The 18,509-nt window shown below is 36.6% G+C and overlaps 1 protein-coding gene across 3 annotated transcripts in view; it reads left to right on the plus strand.

Annotated features, from left to right (window-relative positions):
- ANP32B (acidic nuclear phosphoprotein 32 family member B) overlaps positions 1-18,509 on the plus strand; it is a 40,530-nt gene that overhangs the window by 8,308 nt on the left and 13,713 nt on the right. For all 3 annotated transcript variants that reach the window (XM_027859109.1, XM_027859110.1, XM_027859108.1), the window contains exons 2-4: positions 6,850-6,999; positions 9,448-9,570; positions 16,207-16,384. In XM_027859109.1, the coding sequence (XP_027714910.1) occupies positions 6,850-6,999; positions 9,448-9,570; positions 16,207-16,384 (451 nt within the window). The remainder of the gene's footprint in view (positions 1-6,849; positions 7,000-9,447; positions 9,571-16,206; positions 16,385-18,509) is intronic.

Raw genomic sequence — 18,509 nt, forward strand, 5'->3', positions numbered from 1 at the left:
TTAAGGTTTGTAGAGCACTTGACAAATATTAATATCTCAGGGCAGCTAGGTGGCTCAGTGAATAGAGCGGTGGCCTTGGAATCAGGAGGACTTGAGTTCAAATCCAGCCTCAGACACTAGATACTTCCTAGCTGTGTGACCTTGGGCAAGTCACTTAACCCCGATTGCCTCACCAAAATGCAAAAAGTAAATAAATTTAAAAAATATTAATATCTCATTTTATTCTCACAACAACCCTGGGAAGTAGATGCTATTGTTATTCTCATTTTATAGACAAGAAACCAAGGCAGACAAATTAAGTAATTTACTTACCCAGGGCCATACAGCTAGTAAGGGTCTGGGGCAGTATTTGAACTCAGTCCTTCCTGACTGCAGGTCCAGCACTCTATCCACTGGGCCACCTAGCTTCCTCTGAAGTCTTCTGTGCTTTCTCATCCTGTCCAACTCTAGTTCATACTCTTTAATGCTACATAGAGGCCTTCCTTTTAAAATTGTTTGTTTGTTTAACAAGTACTATATTGTTGTTTTTCATCCTTTGTTTTTCAAAGAGGACTGATGACATCACAGGTGATGTCTTGACTTGTGTGTGAATTGGATTTAAGTGAGGCAGAGTTGAGCAACGTCATCAGCCTCTCTCTCCCTGAGTCATCAAAGTCCTGTGGCAGAACACAAGTCAAGACCACTGGCAGTGGCCTGGGATACGGTAGTTGACCTTGGCATCTTCGATATCTGACTAGGCTTTAAGCACTCCGAAGCACCTGCTTCGGCCGTTGTCATGGCTATTGGAACAAATTGTTCTCATCTGCTCATTTCAGGGGGGAAGATTTCACCCTCCCAACAGGTTTGAGGCATGTCAGTTCTTCTCAACTTGGTTTAGCACGTGTACCGAGACAGTTTTACTGGAGTGTGACCAATGGGCATGCTCCAGCTTCTTGGAGCCCCGGGGGAGAGTGGGGTAAAGGTGGAACCCCTGAAAAGGGGTTGGCAACCCTCACACTGGAGGTACAGGGTCCTCCATGAGCACCCCATACACCCCAACAACTATAGTAAACTAGAGAGGTTGTGGGATGGGACATCATGGCTTGCTCAGATTTCTTAAGAGAAATGACTCTAGCATATACTTCACTAAATTTGGCTGGAGCATAAACTGTGTGGAAGGAATAGGTGAAATTAGTCTGGAAAAGCATACTGGAGCAAAATTTCAGAGGGCTTTGAATGCGAGACTCAGGAGTTTAAACCTTGCATAATATGTATTGAGAAGCCATTAAAGGTTTTAGAACAGGGAAGTGATTTGATCAGATCCATGCATCAGGAAATTATTTTTAATAGCAGGGTAGAGATCATTTAAGAGACTATGATGAGGACCTGAAGAGATGCAAAGGGACTATTACAAGTTTTGGAGGAACTGTATTTGTTTGTATACAAATGTATGTGTATATATATACACACAAAGCAAGGAACTTTCATGTTTGTCTTTTTGCCACTAAATATGTTTCTATGTGTCTATGTCGCTGTATGGGTGAGGATGTGTTTGTCTGTGTGGCTGTAATTGTGTCTTTGTGACTGAGTGTGGATGTCTGCTTGCATCTGTATTTATGTGACCATTCTCTCTTCGTGTTGATCTGTGACTTTGTGACTCCATACTCATTTGTGCCCCAGTGCTCTAACAAAACTTCTCTGAAACAGGAAGTCCTTTGTAATCTCTTTAAGCAAAAAAGGAAACAGCAATGGGGCCCCTCACTGATTTTAGTACCTTCCTCTAACTCTGTTCCTCTACTTTCCCTTAGTAGCTACAAAATCCTGAATAACTATAGTAATATCAGTATGTGTTAAATAGGCATGGGGCCACTTTCATCTTCCTGGTTATAAAAAGTTGAATCTGTCAGGGACTTCATAGCCCTGAAAGGAGTGAATTCTTATTTTTTTATTCCATATCTTCCACTTGGCCCTTCCCCGCAACTACACACACACCTGCCTTGAGGTGAAAAGTGGTCTTTTCTGTTATGGTGTGTAAAACTTCTGGTTAGATTTTTTCCCCCCGTAGCATAGATAACTGAAAATTTTAAAATGAATACTTAACACTTAAGGAGATATTTTTCTACACTAAAAGATTATTTAAAGTAAAATTTAATTAAATGAAATCATTAATAATATCTAATGTCTACCTTTGCTTAGTAATTTTGAGAAAAACAATAGAATAAAATTTGAAGAAATACAAGTAGGTACAAATGGAAACCTTGCCGAAAACCTTCAGTTATTGCCAGTCACTATGTAATTTAAACCTGACCTAAGTAGATTGACTGTTGTTTGTTTTAGGGTTCTAGACTTTCTAGCCTTCTCTTAATCTATATTTCTAACTTTAGACTACAGTTGGTGTAGCACTCAGTATGAAAACTTGTCACTTTGACCTGAACTTTGCTTGCTGTACCTGGCTGTTCAGCCTTTGGGCGTTAGTCATTTTCAAAAGCTTTTCTAGCAATCTGCTGACTCTGATTACCTATCCAGTATCTGTAATGGGGAATGCGTACCATTTTGGATTACATGACTTTGTTATATGGCTTCAGTTTTTTACTTTCCCTGGCAGAAAAAAAAGAAGTCATTTTCTTTCATTCCCTTTCCCCAAACATATATTCTGTGGATTCAGGAGATAGTTCAGGTACAGAGTTATCTAGCTAACTATCACATGATTTGTTGGCTTAGAAATGAAAGCAGTTTTGCCATTTATAAAGGGGGGGGGATAAGATAAAAACAAATGACTAATTGTGTTAGTGTTTCGTAATAAATACCTTCAAATTCACTTAGGAAGACTGCAGCAAGTAGAGATGACTGAGTTCTTAGGTCTAAGAAAGCTAGACCAATAAAAGATGCCGATGAGTTGGACAGATGTTGTCGTGAAGACAGATCAGCTCTTACTAAGAAGCCATGTTGCTTGTGATTTTTCTTTGATCATAATTGGGGTACACAGGCAATACCCAACCTTGTATCTGACCAGATAGCGGGGTCATTTAACATGTGAAGCCAAACCAACCTAGAGGTATAAGTGGTGAGGCAATGTGGGATGCTGGATAAAGAACTGACCTAGCAGTCAGGAAGACATAGAGTCAGTTTTCTCAGAAAGTTATGGACATGGGGGGAGGAGGGGAGCGTGAGAGAGAGAGAGAGAAAACTAGTTTATATAAATGTATATTTATATGGATATATATAAATCTATATATAAAATATATTACATATAAGATATATAGTAAACATATAAACATACACATGTGAAGGTATCATAAGCTTTACTGAAGTCTAGATACATATTTTCTGTAATAGTCACCTGAGGTCAGTTGACTATTACGAAAAATACGTATCTAGACTTCAGTAAAGCTTTTGATACTCTCTCATAATATCTTTATGAATTAGATGGTAAAATAAATGCTGAATGCCAGAATAGTTAGGTGGAGAGGAAGTACCCCCAAAGCACTTATGACTTTGTGATCTTATTGTGAGGTTTTTAATGGTGTACCACAAAGATCTGTCTTGGGTCCTTATTGTCCAACATTTCTACCAATAACCCAGTTGAAATACAGATGTTACACTTATTAAAATTTAGATTACAGAATGCTCTTAGGAATAATTATGAATATGTTATATAAGAGAATCAGAATCCCAAATGCTTTTAACAGCCTGGAATAATGTGGTAAATCTAACAAGATATTAAATTCAGTAGGGATAAGTAAAAAAGTCTAACAGAATAATAGATCTGGAGGAGCCTTCAGAAGCCAGCTAGTCTAACCTCCTTAAGGAAACTGAGACCCAGAGTGGGGGGGAGTCAAGTGATTTCCCCAGAGGCAGGTCCTCTGACTCCAGAGCTCTTTCCGCCACACTTGTGTTGCCTCTTCAAAAAAAAAAAAATCAACTGCACATGTACAAGATTGGGTGAGATGGTTTATCAGTTCTTAGCAGTTCTGTAGGGGGAAAAAACATCTAAGGCTTTTCCATTGAAGACTGAGTAAGAGTCAGGGATATAATGTACCTGAGCCACGGGCTGCACTCTTAGAAATGTAAGCTATCTAGTTGTCTTTGTATCTGTGTCTCCTGATACAGAGGGGAAGAGGATAGGATTCCAGCTGTGGGTAATCTGGGATACAGATTCATTCATCACTTCCAAAAATTTTTTAGTACCATATGTGTTTCAAACCTCAGTCAACACAACCGCATGTCCCAGCACCCATGCCACCCCTGGGAGAGCACATGTAGCACAGAGAGAGCAGAGGCACACAGGAAAAGGCAACCTTGACTACACTGAACCTCTTAGCAACATTTATTTGTTACAACAAGGCTCCATTTGTCCCTTTGTTCTTCATTCACCACCATAAGATTTTGCATAAGCAATATTGTGAAGGCTAGTCTCAAAACACAGAAGTGAACCTCTCCTTCCCCCAATATTATGTGCTGGTTGCTAGCAGTACCAACATGAAAGACAGACTGTGCATATTACTCTTTTTAATATTTATAAGATTGACATCTGGAAAAAAGATAGCTGTTTCTCATAATTTTTTGTGACTATAGGGAGGAGAATAAGGACCAAGAGGTATGTTAACAGGGCAACAGATCTCAGCTCATTAGAAAGTAGAACTTTTTAATAGTTAGAGCTGTCTGAAAATGAAATAGATTGACTAGAGTGAAATTCTTCAACTAGCATAGCATATGTCAAAGTCTCTGAATTTATTAAAATATATAGTCATGACCCAAGTTATTACAGGCTATGTGTTGTATTTTGATAATTTGCTTGTTTGGTTTACATTGTTCATTAGATCATAGGTATCTTGAAAATCCTGTATTTCAAGGAGCCATTCATGTAGGCCCTAAACGATTCATTATAACAAGGGTAATTTAAACTCATATAGTAATTTGTAGCCTAAAAAGTATTTTCACATGTTTAATCTTAATAAATCCATGAGGTAGGCAGAATAGGTATTATCCCTGTTTGGGAGATGAGGAGATGGAGGCTGAGATAATAGGGTCACATAGCTAATAACTTGGAATTGGGATTGATTTTTCAGAGATTATGGTAGTCCATGATTCACAGCCTTATATCATCACTTGGAGAATATTGGTTTTAGATGGATTTTTGTATCAGGGAACCACTTGGGATTGTTGCAACCTCTGTATAATTTCCTAAATGCAGTCTCCCTCTGCTTCTTTATTGTGGGCCTATCTCCTTATCCATGTGCAGTATCTAGCTACCTCTCTCTCTCACGGTCTAATCTATGAGTATATGCAATTGACAGCCTATTATAACCCATGCGAAACACATTTTTTATCTGTTTGGCTTTCCTTCACAGATTGTTAGGTTTGTTTTTGAGTGGCTGGAGTCTCATTGAGGAGGCTCTGATGTGTTCTGGTGTCTGCTACATTTACCACAATGACATAACATCTCTCAAGAAATCTTATATGATTGTAATATATGTATGTAAGAGAAATACCTTGTTGGAAGAGAGTCTTTAAGATTCTCTTTTGTTTTACCAAGTTAAATACTTCTTTGTAATCAACAACTAATAAGTGTAGTGAGATCTTGTGATCTCTGCACCTTTTAGTCAGTCATGTAACTGAGAAGCTATGCCTTGCAGTAGAAAATCTACAAAAGCCTGATTCATCTGTTCTTACATTTTTGTTAAGTGTCGAGTCAGTTAATGTGTAAATCATTCTGGTGAAGAGTTTTTAGAAATGAGAAGTAGATATTTAGGTCACTTTTTGTTCAAGTCATCTAAGTCCTTCCTCTGATTTTAATAATACCACTTTTTCTATTTGGTTGGTATCTTTCCCTCTTCGAGATGTTCTGAAAATTGATCACTCAGTGCTTTGAAAATTATGTCTTTGTTTCTTCTGTATGTATTTGGGCAGATCTTCAGCAATTCTCACCAACTTTATCTTTTCTACATTTTTACTTTCTCATATGGTACATGGGATACTGAGATGTTAGTGGTCCCATTATTGTCTTTGATGATGAGAATAAATCACCATGGAAACGGCAGCAAATCTGTTCCCTTTTGCATCTATTTGTTGTCCTCCCTCCAGCTTAATCTTTGTTTTAAGTGCTATTGAGATAATTTGGCATAATTGGATTTTATTCCTCTACTTTTTGCTGTTCTGTGAGGTGATACCCTTACAATCTTTCAGTAATGTTTTATAAATGAATTTTGAACTAGTGTTGGGTTTGGCTGCCATATCTCTTTACTTGACAAGATCATATATTTGGCTAAAACAGTTTCTAAGCTTTTTTGGCCTTATTGTTGTGATGAGTACTTTATATTACTTAATGAAGGTAGAAATTAAGCCATATGTTCTTCTTTTTTCAATGATGAAAGAATCCTGAAGAAACTGAAAATAGGGTTTATGTAATTGCAAAACCCCACTTTGGCCACAAACTTTAAAATTCTAATCTTAGGCTTCGTGAAGGAGAAAATACAACTTTTTTTGTATGTGGCCAGTCCCTTTGAAGTAATAACTTTCCTGTCAAGATGGATATTGGCATTTTTCCCTCTTCAATATTGTCACTTCTAGGAATAATTTTGGAAAAAAATTAAAAAGGTTGGAGGAGATAACACTTTCCTTATTATTTTTACTGACTAAAAACTAAATTTTCTTCTTTAGAAGGTATAAAATGCATCACTTTAGTTTATATCTTTTATAGAGTAACACCCCCATCTTGTGGCTTATTAGGATATTGTCACTAAAGACATGAAGTTGCATTTACACAATTTACTTTGTGAAAAATCTTTTCACAAAGGCATTTTGGGGCAAAGTGGGATCTGGAACTGATTGTGTTTATTTTAAAATCATTTTTTTTCTTCTTTTCCATAGGTAAAAGAACTTGTCCTGGACAATTGTAGGACAGATGATGGGAAAATTGAGGGTTTAACTGCTGAATTTGTTAATTTAGAGTTCCTCAGCTTAATAAATGTTGGATTGTCTACAGTTTCAAATCTTCCTGAACTACCTAAGCTGAAAAAGGTAAGCATTTATCGTTTTGTTCTAACAACAAAATAGAGATTTCCTGATGAGAATTTAGATGATCGTATGTGTGTACAATAGATTATGTTCCGGTTATAGCATGACAGAATGTTAGAGTCAAAAATCTGGAGGTTAATTTGCCCTCTCGTTTTATAGCAGAGGAAATAGAACTAGACAAAGTGAACAACTTGCCCAGTGGTTAAACTTTTAATACTTTTATATTGAAGTCATTTTTCTATGATTGCCAATTTTTTGTATTTTAGGTCATTTAATTTGATGTAGAATTTTTTTCCCCATTTCATTTTCTGCCAAGTTGATAATTTAAACTTTCTCTCTAAGAACACAGTTGGATGATCATGCTTTGAATCCTGTATTTTACCCCAAATTTCCATCTAGGCTTAATTTAACTTAAAAATATATAAAATGGGTTCTTGTCTAGAAAGCAAATAATACCTGCGAAGAAAATCTGGGAGGAGAATGTGTTATCAGTTTTGTCATTGGAAAGGTATATTACTTTAAGGTAAAGTACAGGGTTAAATAACATGTCTTTAATTTCTCACAACTTCATAAAGTTATAGAGCATTGCTGTTTAATGGAAACAGATAATTGCCTAGGATTACTTTATTTTTTTGTGAATAGATAAGCGGTAAGTAAAATAATTTGGAAACTTCAGAAATTGTGATGCAGTTGTTCTAATTCCTATAAGTTGATTTAAGTAAAAAGGTAAATTTTTATTGCAAAGAAAACAATATGAAAATATGTAAATTTTGTGTTTCAGCAGATGGCCCATAGTTAAAGGGTTTTGTTCATCTGGTTACAATAAATTCTTTACAATGAAAAATAATCTATATTACAACAAATGCTTTCCTGGGTTCTCGGAAAGGATTATAGACCATATGTAGCTCTTTTCCTGTTTGTGTACTTCATGTTGGGTTTCTTCCATCTCTCTCTCTCTCTAGCTAGGCAGTTAAATGGCACAGTAGATAAGAGTGTCGGGTTTTGAGTCAGGAAGACTCATCTTCCTGAGTTCAAATCTGGCTTCAAGATACTTACTAGCTGTGTAACCCCAGGCAAGTCACTTTACCCTGTTTGCCTCAGTTTCCTCTTCTGTAAAATGAACTAGTGAAGGAAATAGCAAACCACTTCAGTATTTCTGCCAAGAAAACCCCAAATGGGGTCACATTGAGTTGTCATGACTGAGCAAGTAGGGCAGTGAGGCAGTGCAGTGGATAGAGCACCGGGCCTGGAGTCAAGAAGACCTGAGTTCACATCCAACCTCAGACACGTAATAGCTATGTGACCTTGGGCAAGTTGATTAATTCTTTTTGCCTCAGTTTCCTTATCTGTAAAATAAGCTGGAGAAGAAAATGGCAAACCACTCCAGTATCTTTGCCAAGAAAAACCCTTAAATGGGGTCACAAAGAGTTAGTTGGACACAGTTGAAAATGACTGAATGAAAATCAATATGAAAATAATTTTATACCTTGTGGATCCCCTGAAAATGTCTCAGGGATCCACAGGTTTCCTTGAGCCATACTTTGAGATACACTGACATAATGGATAGTTGGCCAAGGATCTGATCTTGGAGTTTGGAAAGATCTGGGTTCTAGTCCTGCTTCTGATACATGCTGTGGGCAATTTGCCTGAACTCTCAGAACCTAGGCAAATAAGACAGGATCCTGTTCTACTTGAGTTCCATGAACTTTTTAAAAAAAATATTTTGATGACTATATTTCAATATAATTGATTTCTTTTTAAACTTACATATTTTATTTCATGTTTAAAAATGTTATTCTGTAAGCTTAGGGGTCCAAAGGCTTCACTAGACTATCGAAGTAATCCATGACACAAAAAAAGGTTAAGAGGCCCTGTTCTAAGACTGTAAGTTAATGGAGAAAGGACTGAGCTACATTATTGTAAGGAATTTCCTACCACCACCACCCACCCCAGCCCTCAAACAAACAAAACCAGAAAACTCGGTGACAGTAGAATTTTTGAAGGTCTGGATGTATTAGCAGAAATTGTTCCCGCATTGAAATAATTTCATCACTGTTTTTAAAGAGGTTGTTACAAGTTGTGGTAAGGTTCAGAGTAAGGAGTTCTAGGAGCACTGACTATTCTCATGTGAAGTAGAAAAATGTTAGAATGTACATTATAAATGATATAAAATAGTTGCATATAATTATGAGTATTACAAATATTCTGAAGTGTGTTATAATCAACATAATAACAAAAAAGAATTCATTTTTCTTCCTCCTTACACTAAAAATGTTTATGCTGTCATTATGATAGCGTTTATAGAGCAAAGCTTAGGGCATAGCTTTAGCTACATGTGTTGTAACTGTAGAAAAACTTTTGTCTTTGACATATATTTAGTAACTATGACACATACATAAAGTGGCCATATTTCATTAGAGCTAATATCCAGCTACCCTCTTTCTTTTCCAGCTTGAACTCAGTGACAATAGAATTTTTGGAGGCCTGGATGTATTAGCAGAAAAACTTCCAAATCTCACACATCTAAACCTAAGTGGAAACAACCTGAAAGATATCAGCACTTTGGAACCTTTGGTAAGTAATGAACAATTTGGAAAGAAGGACTTGTTGACTGTTTAAATTCAGTTTTTATGACCTAACATTTACTACTGGAGAAGCTTTTAGTAATCTTATTTTATTATCAAGAAATATACTACCACAATTTTTATTTATAAAATGTAAATATTTCATGTATTTAGACCATTTTTAAAGCTCAAAGCTCTTTAATTTCTTTTTAAGTCAGTTAATTACTGGTTTCTGACTTTGCTCTTCCTAAGCTTGACACTATGCTGAGAACTATTTTGAAAGGAGTGGTTTTTGTATGATTAACTTAGATGGAACAATCTAAAGGTATAGGCAGAAATTATTTCAGTCTACTAAATCACAGTGTTTGTATTACCATATTTAATATGTTGAATAATAAACTGATCTGTAATTTTATACTTTACTAACAGATATTGCCATCTAGCAGGAAAATCCCAAGCTTTATGTTACAAGGAAACAATTTTTGACACTTCAAAAAAGATGGGGTTTTGAACACTTACACAAACTGATGAAAAGTGAAGTAAATAGAAGCAGAACAATTCACAAAATAACAACATTGTAAAAACATAACAAGTTTGAAGGTCTTAGGAACTCTGATAAATGCAATGACCAGTCACAATTCCAGAGGACCAGTGGTGAAGGACCTCTTGACCAAGAGATGATGGACCCAAGATGTAGAGTGAGACATACAGTTTTGGACATGGCCAGTGTGGGAATTCATTTTGCTTGACTACACATATTTGTTACAAGCGTTTTTGTTTTTCTTTTTTTTTCAGTGGAGGGAGGGGGTAGAGGAGAAGTGAGGGGGGAAAAAGAGAAAATAAATGCTTGTTGAAAAATACTTTAAAATTTGGAGCTAAAAACAAAAATTTAATTAAAAAAAGAATTTGGAACTGAAAATAAAGAAAAATTTTAAAAATGTTTTAATTAAATATTTTAATTGAAAAAAAGAAAAACTCTCTTCACTTTCCTCGAGATGGCACAGTGAATGGCAGCAGAGCAGCCTGAATCTCGCAACTACTTCAGCAAAAATAAAAGGCCTCAGATCAGGAAATTATGAAGAAATATAAGGAGAAATTGCAGTAAGTGTATTTTGCCAGCACAGGTATGCACAGAGACAACCAGAAGCCTATGGTCACGAGGGAGGAGGTCCAGACAAAAAAGCACAGCCTGGGAATGCAGCTCACAGAAGACTTCCAGCTTGGGGACTAGAAACAATCTAGGGAAGCCTATAACCTGAAGCTATGTGACTGTGCCACTGAGTTGTGTCTCTCAAACGTGGAGTAGGAGGCCAATGATCAGCCCTAGGTCAGGCTGCCTCAGTGCATAATGCCTGGTATGGACCGTCCTGGCACAAGTCATTCATCCTATACCGACCTGGTGCAAATTTCCATGTGTACACCAGCTTGACATGAGGCTTGCGTGTAGCATGTACCTCTGAGCCAGGCCACCCTGTATACGCTGCCCCGATGACAAACTGTTCTTGAAGAACTTTTAAAACATAGTGCTCATCACTCAGACCTCAAATAATACAGATCAGTACTAAAGAAGGCTCATCATTCTTCCCAGAAGTGTATATAGTCTAGCCCTGACACAAATTCTAGTTCATGAAGTAAAGATAGAAAAACGAGTAGACCAGAGAGGACACTGACAATAAAGGAATATTGTGGAGTCAGGGATGCTCAAGACACGAGCCTAGAAGACAGTACGTCTGCATCATCCACGAAGAAGGGTTCAGAGAAATTCACAGACTTGCCATTAAGCTATACTGGAATTCCTAGAAGAAATGAAGCAAGCTTTAAAATGATCCTATGGTTGAAATGAGAGGAAAGAATGAGAAAGGAAATGAGAGCTCCGTAAGAAAAAGTTCGGAGAATAAACAACGTAGTACAAAAAGTACAAAACCTTACAGATGTAACAGACTCCTTGAAAATTAAATAGGACCATACAGAGATCACTGACTCCATGAGGCAATAACAAATGCTAGAAAAAACCCAAAAGGCTGAAAAATATCAGAAAATGTAAGGCATTTTCTTCATCACTTGGGGAATGACTGAAAGAATACTATTGTGCTACAAGATATGATGAGGAGGATGGTTTCAGGAAAACCTAAGAAGACTTAAATACAAATTGATGCAAAATGACATAAGCAGAGCTAGGAGAACATTGTACACAGTAACAGCAATATTGTAAGAATGATCAACTGTGAAAGACTTAGCCACTCTGATCAAGACAACGACCCAAGACAGTTCCAAAGGACCCATGATGAAAAATGGTATCCACCTCTAGAAAGAAAACTGATGAACTCTGAGTACAGATTGAAGCATACACTTTTTACTTTCTTTATATTTCTTGCTTTAATGAACCTTATATTTCAGCTTACCTTAGTTCTCCCCTACTTCCCTTTTTATTGAGTTTATTAAGAGTCTCTAAGGCTGCTAAGTGGCACAGTGTTTAGAGCACCTGGGCCTGGAGTCAGGAAGACTTCTTCCTAAGTTCAAATCTGGCCTCAGACACATACTAGCTGTGTGATGCTGGGCAAGTCACTTAACCCTGATTGCCTCACCAAAAAAAAGAAAAAAAGAAAGTCTAGGCCAAGCCCATCATGGGTCAGCTAGGTGGTGCAGTGGATAGAGCACCAGCTCTGGAGTCAGGAGGACCTGAGTTCAAATCTGGCCTCAGACACATAACACTTACTAGCTGTGTGACTCTGGGCAAGTCACTTAACCCCAATTGCTTCACCGAAAAAAAAGGGGGGGGGGGACAAACAAATTGCTAGTATCAGAAATGAAAAAAGGACAAATCAAAATAGATGAAACAAAGGAAATTATTAGAAATTATTTTGCCATATTGTGTGCCAAAATCCTGACAATTGAAATGAAACTCCCAAATTAAAAAAAGAAATCTCTAGGACCAAGTTGATTTACAAATGAATTATATCACGTTCAAAAGACAATTATTTCTAATACTACATAAACTCTTTGCAAAAATAGGAAGAGATTCTACCAAACTCTTATGACACAAATATGTCCTTTAGACCTAAATCAAGGAGAGATAAACCAGAGGAAAGACAACTATATAATACCATAGCAGCATATCATAAAAAATTCTACATTATGACCAGGTTAGCTTTATACAGGAATGCAAGGTTGGTTCAGTATTAGGAAAACTATGTAGTAGACTGTACTAGTAACAAAATAATCAAATTATATAATTTAATCAATAGATGCAGAAAAAGCTTTTTATACAACACCCATTTCTATTAAAAAACACATGAAAAAGTATAGGAATAGAGTACCTTTTTTGATGTGGCAGAGTATCTACCTCTAAAGCTGAGCCAGAATTATGTATAATGGAAATAAACTAATGGCTTTTCCAATAGACCAGGGGTAAAAGAAGGATGTACATTATCACCGCTGTTGTTTACATAGTGTTAGAAATGATTTCTATAACAACAAAACAAGAAAAAGAAATCAAGGGCATGAGTATAGGCAGAGGAGAATTAAATTAACAATTAGATAATACAGTGGGCTACCTGTAATAACCCTAGTGAATCAACAAAACAACTTAAACAATTACTCAGCAAAGTTGCAGGATATAAAATTAAATCCATATAAATTCATTAACTTTTCTATATACTACTAACATAACCCATCAGGAATAGAAAGAAAGAGAAATTCCATTTACAATGACTATAGAATGTATAAAATATTTAGGAGTACAGCTAGGAAGACATTCAGGAACTATATGACTACAATTATAAAAACATTATTTATAGATATAAATAATAATTGCTTATTGTTGGCCCAAGCTAATAAAATACAAATATACACAAAATTAATGACTTATTTAGTTCCATACCAATTAGGCCTCCAAACAATTACTGTGTGTGTGTGTGTGTAATTAATCTGGGGGAAAACAAGGTTATGATTCTCAAGGGAAATAATGAAAAAAGTAAAGGTATTAGCCACACCAGATCTCAACTATTTGTTACTGGCTGAAGAAATAGAAAGCTTGATCAGTGGAACAGATTAAATATATAACACACTAAAACAAACAAACATAGTATTATATTTTTCAGTAAACCCAAAGACTAAAAATACTACAGTAAGGACTCACTAGTTGACAAAAACAAATGTTAGGAAAACTTGAAAGTAGTCTGGCAAAAATTAGGTATAAACCAGTATCTCAAACCATATACCATGGTAAGTTCCAAATTGATATGTGACTTAAATAAAAAAAAAAGTGACATCCAAAAAAATGCAGTAGCAAGAAAGAAAATACCTTTCATAATTATGTATAGAAATGAGTCTGTATATAGAGAATATAATAGAAGATAACATGACCAATTTTGATTGCATAAAATTGAAAAGGTTTTGCACAGGCAAAGTTCAACTAAAATTAGAAGGGAAACAGTTAACTTGGAGGGGGGTCTTTGCAACAAATTTCTCTTTTAAAAGTCTAATATCTAAGGATATATAAGGAGCTCATTCAAATATGTAAGAATGACAGCCATTCCCCAGAAATGGTCAAAGAATCCAGACAGCAGTTCTCAAAAGAAGAAATCCAAGTTATTAGTAACCCCCCCCTTTTTTTAATGCCCAGAATCACTTAATTAGAGAAATAATTAAAACAACTCTGAAAATGACACTTGTTGGAGGGGACAGGAAAACAAGCATACAGGTACACTGGTGGTAAAGCTGTGGGTCGGTCCAGACATTTTGGAAAGCAATTTGGAATCATGCCCCCCAAATCATTAAATTGTCCATTTCCTTTTGGCACAGTAGTACCACTACAAGACCTGTACCTTAAAAAGATCAAAGAAAAAGGGAAAAAGTCCCATTTCTTCAAAACTTTATAGTAGTTCTTTTTGTTGTAGCAAAGGACTGGGAACAAAGGGGGTGCTGATCTTTAGAAAGTGGCGATGAATTACGGTAGACAAATGTAATGGAATGTCATTGTACCATAAGAAATGATGAAAAGGATGCTTTTAGAAAACATAGGTAAGCCATGTATGAATTGTTACGGAGTGAAGTTAGCAGAACCTGGAGAACAATTTATATAACAGCACTGGCACTGTAAAGAAAAACAACTTTAAAAATATGTAGAACAGAAAGTTCAGAAGGAAACACAAACAGGGAAGCTTTGAAAATAACATTGAGGGGCAGCTAGGTGGCGCAGTGGATAGAGGGCCAGCCCTGGAGTCAGGAGGTCAAGAGTTCAAATTCAGCCTCAGACACATAACACTAACTAGCTGTGTGACCCTGGGCAAGTCACTTAACCCCAGTCACCTCACCAAAAAAAAAAAAAAAAAAAGACAAAGAAAATAACATTGAATTTCTTATATACTCTTTAAAAAATGAGCTATATATAATGGAGATGAGCAATTTCGTATGTAATTTTCTTTGTTCTACATTATAAATGGAAAATTTCTCTGAAGTATTAGTTAAATGTAGATTTAAAAAAAGATTCATACTTGTTTTGTCAGTATGACTATCCCTTTCACTTATATAGATTTAAAAATTTTTAACTTCCCCAAGTCTTCTCATTGTCCCTGTTTTCCCATAAATAGTTCTTAGAAGATAGACCCACCCAGGCTACTTGAAACCTATTCTTTTCGTTTCTTTGGAAATAACAATATGCTACCTGTGTTTATCATCTGCCGTCTCATTCTTTTTTACATGAGGGACTGATTTCCTTTCTGGTCTCACATATCCTTGATAATCAATGCCTTTTACAATTTTTGCATGCCAGTCACCATTGGTAAAATGTTGCTGTCTTAGTTCTCTATAAATATTGTAATTTTAAATTATAGATCAAATCCATTTTAACATGCTTAATATTCCTCATTCCCATCCCCACAACGTCCCACTGCAGGCTGCCCATTTTCCCATGTGCTGAACTCCTGCTCCGTAATGAACAAACTTCTCATATTAAATTTCATCCTTTCTTTCTCCTTCCGTCTTCTGCTCCTCACTGAGACCTGGCTTCTTCTGGATGATACTGTTTCCTTAGCTATACTTTCCAGTACTGGCTTCATGTTTATATTCCCTTCCCCCAATGCATTGGTAGCAGTAAAGAAGTGGGGATACTCTATGTTCCCTCTTGCATAGACTGTTAAATATTGTATATTCTTTATTTCTATCATCATTTCAACTAGACCATAAGTCTTTTGAATATAGAGGCCATTTCATGTATTTTTTGAATGTCCTTGACAGAACAGGGCTAAGATTATTGTAAGCAGCCAGTAAAAACAGTTGTTGGTTGATTATTTGATTCATCATAGCACACACCATAAATTGGATGTTTAAGCCTAAAACCTAAAAGAAATAAGGCTTAGTGTAAGAGAAACCATGTTATGAACAAATCTAAACTTTAATGAAAGTTAATATTACTATTTCTGTATTTCTTTGGACTGCTAAAGTCATATGTCCCTATGATGGTACGTATCAGAAAGAAAAACTAATAAAAAATTGATGGACCAGTAATAAATTTCATAGGGAAATTTTTCTTTGTTCTACCTACAAAATAAAATTAGCAGCATCTAATTAATTAATAGGAAGTATAATTCAATTATTTAAGCTTCCCTTTTCAATTTCTCTGATTGTTTTTGATCCCTTACCTCAGAAAAAGCTGGAATATCTGAAAAGCTTGGACCTGTTTAACTGTGAGGTGACAAACCTGAATGATTACCGAGAAAGCGTTTTCACGCTCCTTCCACAATTAACATACCTTGATGGATATGACCAAGAAGACAAAGAAGCCTCTGACTCTGATGCCGAAGTAGACTGGGTAGACGATGACGGTGAGTTTGAAAGTGCGATTTGTGTTTTTCAGGTTACTGTGTTAGGATACTGAATTTTGTTTCTTTAATAAATAATAATTTAAATTCTGGCCTGAAAAATTTTATAATTGTATTTGGAGCGTAGACAGCTTTATCTTATGAGATCCAAGATCAGGCATCAGAGTCAACTAAGTATTTCTAAAATAGGTGGTCTGGGGCTTTCTTTATGGAGTCAGGGTTTTAAGAATGTGGAGTCCCAAGATCCTGGACTCTGTTTTCTGGAGCATGCTGGAACTCTTACACTGCCAATGTTTAACTGAATTTAGAAAGTTAATAGAATTGGAGAAGTCGGGTTCAGTTACTAAAATAAAGAACAATACATTAATTTGTAGCATCTACAGAAGGAGTAAGAAATCTCTGACCTCTGAGATTGCTTTGTTTATTTATGTAAACAATGTATTTCCCTGTAATACCCTACTTCAGTTAAACCTTTCCATATATTATAGATAGCTGGAAATGTTCATTTTGCAGTTATAGCCAAGTGGCCTTTTAGATCATAAATCCAGGACCAGTAGGGAACTACATCAACCATCAGCAAATTGAGCACCCTCATTTTATGAGAAAACTGTGGCCCATGGAGGTTAAATGAGGGGTCTAAATTCATACATTTTGGCTTGGGGACTGGGAACTCCAGCATTTAACTTTATGCTATAAACCTAACACTTACAATTTGGGGTTCTATAAGATTTACTATAGGCACTAGCACTTTTCCATTCTAATAATTATCAGAGATGATTATGTATGTTGATGATTGTGTATGTCTGAATGTTGAATATATGAGAATGTAGCTTGAGGAGCACCATACTAAAGCACCCTTGAGTGAGCCTCTGTAAAAAAAGGTTTCCATGACAATATGCAGTTACAATGAGCTGAGTACTCCTGTTTGATTAAAGCCCAGGAAATGTGAAGACCTAGAAAAGATAAGTTGATAAGACTAGAACTAAAAGATAAGAAAAAGGAGGAAAAGATAAGAACTAGAAAGAAGCCAAACTTGGAGGAGGAGTAGGGAGAACAGAGAGAGAGGGTGTTGAAGGTCAAGGTGAAGAATTTGGATTTTATTCAGTATTTACTGGGGAGCCACTGAAGATGCTTAAGTGGGGGAAGTGACATGATTAAAGCCTTAGGGAGAATAATCAGGTAACTGTCTAAGATGGGTTGGAGGAGGGAAATACTGGCCTCAGGGAGATGATGTAAAAGATGATCACAATGTATGTCTGTGGAGCATGACTTGTTAGAACCAGTAGTCACTTCCTTCCTGTTTCCTCAACTACACATTATTTACATGCCCTTCATTAGAATAGATGATCTTCTGACCCAGGCCCTCGTGCCACACCTTATGATCTTCTGTGGCCACAGACTGGCTCCTTTGGATAATTCTGCTCTCAGCCGTCCACAACCTACTGCCGTCTGCCTCCTGGGGAAGACGATCCCTGCTCCTTCCTTATGCTCTGTGTTTCTCAGACCTTCTGCTTCAGCCTAAGCCGTTGGATTGGAGCCCAGGGAGGTTGCACAGTCATTCTAATTGAGTAGCTTTAGTTCTGAACCTCTCCTTATCCAAGAAGCAGAAGCTTCCTGTACTGCGTTTCCTGGCTCTCTCCTTAGACTGTGTGGGTCACAGGGCCAAAGAAGCCCTTTAGTGTCTGTGCCATACTGTGCTATTGATGTTCACATGCCATTCCACAAACATGCTATGGAACAAGATTTAATCAAAGAGTTTTCATTCTGAATGGAGTCTAAACTTGGCCACCACAGATGTAGCTGACGTATTGACTGTAAGTACTTCTTGGTCTTCTGTAGTTAGTTGAACTACTTAATAACTGAGCGACTCCTTGAAAAGCAAATGGAAGGCCTACCAAGGACATTTCTAGCAACCTAAAACCATCGTAAGTAGAGTTATCCTGGAGGCACTGCTCAAAGACAGAGAAGTGGCACCATCAGGCCTTGTGCCACAAACATATCGTAGCTAGCCATTGCTTGTGTTCGCCCCAGGGGAATTCCCGACCCTGACTCTGCGATGGTGGGGTTGATTTCTGGAAGCTTCCATCTTTGCATCTGTCCATCCTTTCTTGCCCTCAGTGTGAAATAG

Source organism: Vombatus ursinus, unplaced genomic scaffold, assembly GCF_900497805.2.
Source record: "Vombatus ursinus unplaced genomic scaffold, bare-nosed wombat genome assembly UNPS02014158.1, whole genome shotgun sequence".
NCBI classification, from domain to species: Eukaryota; Metazoa; Chordata; class Mammalia; order Diprotodontia; family Vombatidae; genus Vombatus; species Vombatus ursinus.